This window comes from Pteronotus mesoamericanus, unplaced genomic scaffold (assembly GCF_021234165.1).
Source record: "Pteronotus mesoamericanus isolate MK-2021 breed Mesoamerican mustached bat unplaced genomic scaffold, CSHL_Meso_final scaffold_1066, whole genome shotgun sequence".
NCBI lineage: Eukaryota > Metazoa > Chordata > Mammalia > Chiroptera > Mormoopidae > Pteronotus > Pteronotus mesoamericanus.
In genome coordinates this window covers 146,055-152,037 of record NW_026555299.1, presented here as the reverse complement: position 1 = coordinate 152,037, position 5,983 = coordinate 146,055, and the positions used below count along the sequence as shown (strand labels likewise).

Sequence of the window (5,983 nt, the reverse complement as noted above, 5' to 3'; positions counted from 1 at the left end):
TGATTTTTGCAAGATGGTTTGGTTTTACTTCTTAAAATTAGTTCATATTTTGGAGAAAATGCCAAGTTCTGTTTCAGTCCAGAATCTTTTCTCTCAATTACCATTACATAATATAGGTATAATGTCATGTGGGTACCCCGGTAGGATGGAGGGCAGAAAAAAACATTTGCCACCTTCCATATGACTTTTCTGAAGAACAGGTCTGAATGCTATTGTACATTGGACTTTGAGAATATTCAATGTAACCACTTCCTCCAACCTACTACTAGAGGGAACTTGGGAAAATGTTCACTTACCTCTTTCTCCATGTGAGGAATGGATTGATCTTCTAGGGTTGTAGCCAAATAAAAAAGAGAACATATAATACTTTTACCATACATATTCATTTGTCAACATATATATTTTATTTAAATATACATATATATCTATACACAACACACATATATATATATATACCATTTAAAAAAATTTTTCCTAACATCATTTCAAATAACATGAGCATTTCTGTTTTAGGTAAGATATACTATGGTTCAACAATTGCTCTATTAATGACAATTATTTTTCCCATTGTGAATATTATAACTAATTATGCAATGTGGATGTGAATATACTTTTTCACAATTTGTAAATGTAGTTAAGCATCTCTTGTAACAGCTGATAAATTAAAATCTCTCATAAATATATCAAGTAGGTTTTAGTGTTGTCAGGGTGAAGACTTTGAATATATATTGCCTAATTGCTTTCCAGAAACATTTACACTGGAGTGATATCTCTCGGAGTCATTATTGATATTGATCATTATTATAATAATTAATTAAGTCAGTTTGTTAATTTGACAAGTAAAAATGATGTTGGATTTCAGTTTATATTTTAAATCTTTTTAAAATTCTGCATATTCCCAAATTTACAGAGAACTCAGAGCCACTGTTCTCAGAGATTTGTCACAGTCCCCAACAAGAGGACTGCACAGCACCTCACAGGCTGAACCTTTAAGCTAATGAAAGACAGAGTTAAAAATATCAATGTATATAGGACCTAAGTTATTGCTGTCTTACTTGAACAAAATTTATTACATTTTTCAGGAAACAGGAGTTGATCCCTTTGGCCTCGAAATACATCATTGGATCTATTTCAAACTCTGTCAAAACACTTCAGTTAATTCATCACCCCAATGTATTGTGGTTGGTAACAGTTGAGAATCACACACATTTCTCCTGATACTTTCCATTTGGTCTGTGGGGTCTGCTGCCACACGGAACATTTGGGATTATTTAACAATTGTTTTACAAATACGTTGTGTTTGACATCAATGTGATTTTTTAAATTAAATGGATGTGTGTTTTCTCTCTTATTTCCATTTCAGAAGACACACAAAATTTATCATTCGGTTTTTAACCCCGACATATGATGGAAATGGGGGAGGGGAACTGCACCGCTGTGACAGAGTTCATTCTCCTTGGATTAACAGACGCCCCTGAGCTGAGGGTCCTTCTTTTCATGGTGTTCCTCCTGATCTATGGAGTGACGGTTCTGGGCAACCTGGGCATGATCGCACTGATTCGGGTCAGCTCTCGGCTTCACACACCCATGTACTTTTTCCTCAGCCACCTGTCCTTGGTGGATTATTGCTACTCTACGATCATTGTGCCAAAGATGCTAGCTGATCTTATAAACAAAAACAAAGCCATCTCCTTTGTGGGATGCATGGTGCAGTTTTATTTATTTGGTGCCTGTGCAATCACTGAGGGGTTCCTGCTGGCCGTGATGGCCTATGACCGCTTTGTGGCCATTTGCAGCCCACTGCTGTACATGGTCACCATGTCCCAGAACCTGCGAATGGTGCTGGTTTCTAGCTGCTACCTCGGTGGGGCAGTGTGTTCTCTGATTCACTTGTGTTTAGCTCTTGAGATTTCATCCTACAGATCAAATGAGATTAACCACTTCTTTTGTGATCTGCTTCCTCTCTTATCTCTTGCTTGCTCTGATGTCACCATAAATGAACTGTTTCTGTACATTTCGGCCTCCTTCAATGAGATCAGTACCATTGTGATCATCCTCGCCTCCTATTTGTTTATTTTCATTACCATCCTGAGGTTGCGCTCTGCAGAGGGAAAGCGCAAAGCCTTTTCCACCTGTGCCTCCCACCTCACAGCCATCATTGTCTTCCATGGGACAATCCTATTTACTTACTGCTGGCCCAGAGCTGACAACAATGCGGATGCTTACAAGGTGGCTGCAGTGTTGTACACTGCAGTGATTCCCATGCTGAACCCCCTGATCTATAGCTTAAGGAACAAGGATGTGAAAGATGGTCTCAGAAGAGTGGTGAGCTCCAAAATATTTTCCTAGAGAATATTTCAAAGTGCAGGATGGTGGAGGGCTGAATCGGTGGGCTGCAGTGATGGAGTGGATTGAACCAAGGAGTAGGTCGTGAGTGAGTTGTTTGATTCACTGATCTTTAGACTTGTTTTCGATTGCTTCCCCATCAGCCTAAATACATTGTTAATTTGTATGGCACCTGGACCTAGAGCATCTCTCAATTCTTTTCATCAGGATGCTCTAGGCAGTTTTCATAAAATAATTTAGTAGGTTTGTTGTAAGAGTTGAGAACTAACTGCTATTTGGGGGATGGAATGTTGTTTTAAATTAACTGCCAATATTAATGATAATCCATACAAAGAAATAATAAATCTAGATTATTGTGTATATTTTGAACGATTCATTCCTTTCTAGTGATAATAATATTTATTGAAAAATGTTCTCATGGGCACAATTATCTAACTTTCAAAATTCTGTATCATTATGTTTATTGTTTAAAGATTCTTTCCTTAGTTTTGCTAGGATTACTTATATTTTCTTCTTCTGTCCTGCATTCTTTGGTTCAGAGAAAAGTTCAAGTTGTTCTGGTACTGTTGAGAGGCAAGGTTTTAGTAGTTTTTGGGAGGGTAAAATGAAAACGGGACAAAATCTTGTACTCCTTTACGAAATAATGTGGTAAGGTTTACGATTTTAAACTTAGAATGATAAATTAAAATTAAGTACCCCAATATTTGCATATATAGTGGTAACCAAAATGTTTTATATGTTTAAAAATAGGCTACCTTTCTTTGTATATTACCACTATTTTAATTTTTAACTTACCTGGAACAATTGTGGAAAAATAAGAAAAATCTTATATTGCTCTTGATTGGAACCAGTGAACAGTTTGTGTTGAAAATGTAAGTTTTGTGTTTTTTTCCTCTACGTTGGTGGAAGATGATTACGTTTTTGTGAAGTTGGAGGTATAAACAATAAATTTTATTCTGAGGAAATGAAAATACATAGTTTAAGTGCTGTGACCAGTGCATTCAAGTGTGTGGGTGATAAAAGAAGATAATGAATTGAGATTTCAAACACAAAGGCACCATACTTTTGAATGACTACTGATGTAACCTTTCATGTTATTCCATTCTGTCACTTTAGACTTTACATCGTGTCTCGCATCTCCTGTAGCGGCCACGCCAGTGTTACTTATCTTTTCTACTCACTGTCTCTTCAGTGAATTGACTTTGAAATCAATATATTGGTTAGAATTTTAATTGACATGTAATATAAATCATCCTAAATTTTACTTGAAAAAGAAAAAGCTATTGTATTCAGTGTACACCATAGTTCTTCGGTGCATCGTGACTCGTTTGAAAGTCACCGATCCCCAGATTTCACACGCTTTCTTGTGTCCTTGAGTCATATTTAATTCTAGTCACTCTACAGAACTGTATTTAAATGACTTGTACTTATTCTTAAATTTATCGTCCTTGCTGTGGCTAGGACTTGCAGTCCTGTGTTGACTAGAAGTGGCTACAGTGGACGCTTGTCTGAAAATGCTTGGAGTCTCCATCACAGAATGCTGTTAGCCATAGGCTGGTGGCATATGGCCTTTAATGTGTTGAGGTCCATTTCATAGTTTACCATCGGTGTGGGACAGTGGTAGGATGACCTGGCTGTGGAAACACTTAGAAATGATTTTGAGTAACCGGTTTTCTTTCCTATAGAGCTTGAATTATAACAGGACATGATCGGCATTCATTGTGTACTCTTCCTATGAGATTACTATATTTGAGGATATATTTATTGGTGGTAGACAGCCTGATAGGTGCATGTATTACAAATTTTCATGAGCCCTTTTAATCAATGTTCATTTTAACAATTTAATAAATATGTTGTGTCTATTTTTTGTTCAGGACACATCGGGTAATCATTTTTCTTTTGGAAAGTAATTCTTACACAGTCACTAGAGAGATTTTCTTTCTCAGGCTCATAGATGTTTTACCCTTCATTTATTTATATACTTATTTGGAGGGAGTAAGATAGGGAGAAAGAGAGGGAGAGAAATATTGAGGTGGGAGAGAAATACTGATTGGTTGCTTATCACACACACCACAACTGGGGACCTGGCCTGAACCCAGGCATATGCACGGGCGGAATTGAACAAGTGATCATTTGGTTTGCAAGCCAGCACTCAAGCCAGCCACACCTGTCAGGGCTGATTCAGATAAGTTTCAAAAAGTCTTTAATCTTATTCATTAAATGACTACTTGAAAAGCATATCTCCTTTACACTTAGTAGTTGAATATTGTTTAAAACCACATAATTAGACTTGTGGCAGAAGTGTAGCATATGTCTAATTAGAAAGCGATTTGTCTCTGATATTACAGCACAAAAAGTTAGATATTCTTGAGATTAACACTTTTTCTGGAACCCATCAGTTAGACATGGTCTCTGGGTAACCAGCTCACAGAAGCATAGACTTCCCAGTAACAGAATTCCATTGCTAGTGGAGGGGACTGAATCTGGAGAGAGGTCCATAAACAAAGAAAAGACCAAATGTTCAGGGAAAATGAGGTTTTGAGGATCTCTGGCAAACCAACTCTTTCCATTAAGTAAGATGACAGTAGATGAATTTGAAGTTTGTGGAACACACGGGAAATAATATTGTCAATAAAACTGAAACCTAGTTTCAAGCACTACCCTTATTCCTAAGGAAAAAACAGCAATCATTTTCAGGCCAAATGCCATTTACTTGAATCTCCGTTGGCCTTCAAAAAACATGCATTTTTAGACAATATGGATATAGTACAAGTAATTGGGGAAAATGACTGGTTCCAGGGAAACAGAGCCATTAAGAGACTCAGGTTTGGATAATGACTTAGATTTTAGAAATATCAGATAGGCTACCTTGAAAGAACTATAAATCTATGGGTATTAGTGGAAAAGCTATCAACATGTGTGAATAGATGGGAAATTTCAACAGACTCATAGAAACCAATTTTGAAAAACTAAATTTTCAAGAAATAATAATGAAAAAAATCGAGATAAAATATGTCCTTATGCCGAGCATAGCAGTAGCCTCAACATACGCAAGGAAAAGCATTAATGAACATACAGACAAATGAATAGAAAATACTATTCAAAATGACATGCAGAGAAAAAACTGAAGAAACAAGGGAACATATTGTAGCTGTTTGACAAATCAAATATTCAAAATAACTATATTTCAAAACTCAGAAGTAAAATAGAAGGAGGTCAGGGCAGAGGAAATCTTTGTAGAGGTAATGGCTAAGAATTTTCTAAAATTAACCAAAGACACCAAGCCTCAGGTCCAAGAATCTCAGATAAAACCAAAGAGAAGGAACACACACAGGAAAACACAGTGGGGAAAAGGTGAACCAGTCAGCGCTGAATGTCATAGCACTGAATAATGTCCTCGTGGAGTGCTCTCAGTTGCATTGTGGGATGAGGAGCAAGGGCGGGGCCTCTACACACTGGATGCGAGCAGCACCCACTTCTAGTCATGATGACCAGAAACGATCCGCAATAAACTGCCAAATGACCCTGGTATTGATGTGTGTGTGGGGGTGGGTACAATACCACGTCCACGTTTGAACAGCCTGTCTAAAGAAAGAAAGAAAAACATTAGGACAGTTTTCTTGCCCCAAACGGAAAG

The 5,983-nt window shown here is 37.2% G+C and overlaps 1 protein-coding gene across 1 annotated transcript; it reads left to right on the top strand.

Moving 5' to 3' along the window:
• The first annotated feature begins 1,404 nt into the window (after positions 1 to 1,404).
• LOC129081489 (olfactory receptor 5L1-like) lies at positions 1,405 to 2,349 on the top strand. Its single transcript, XM_054587154.1, has one exon. The coding sequence runs from the start codon at positions 1,405 to 1,407 to the stop codon at positions 2,347 to 2,349; it is 945 nt and encodes a 314-aa protein (XP_054443129.1).
• Positions 2,350 to 5,983: the final 3,634 nt, after the last annotated feature.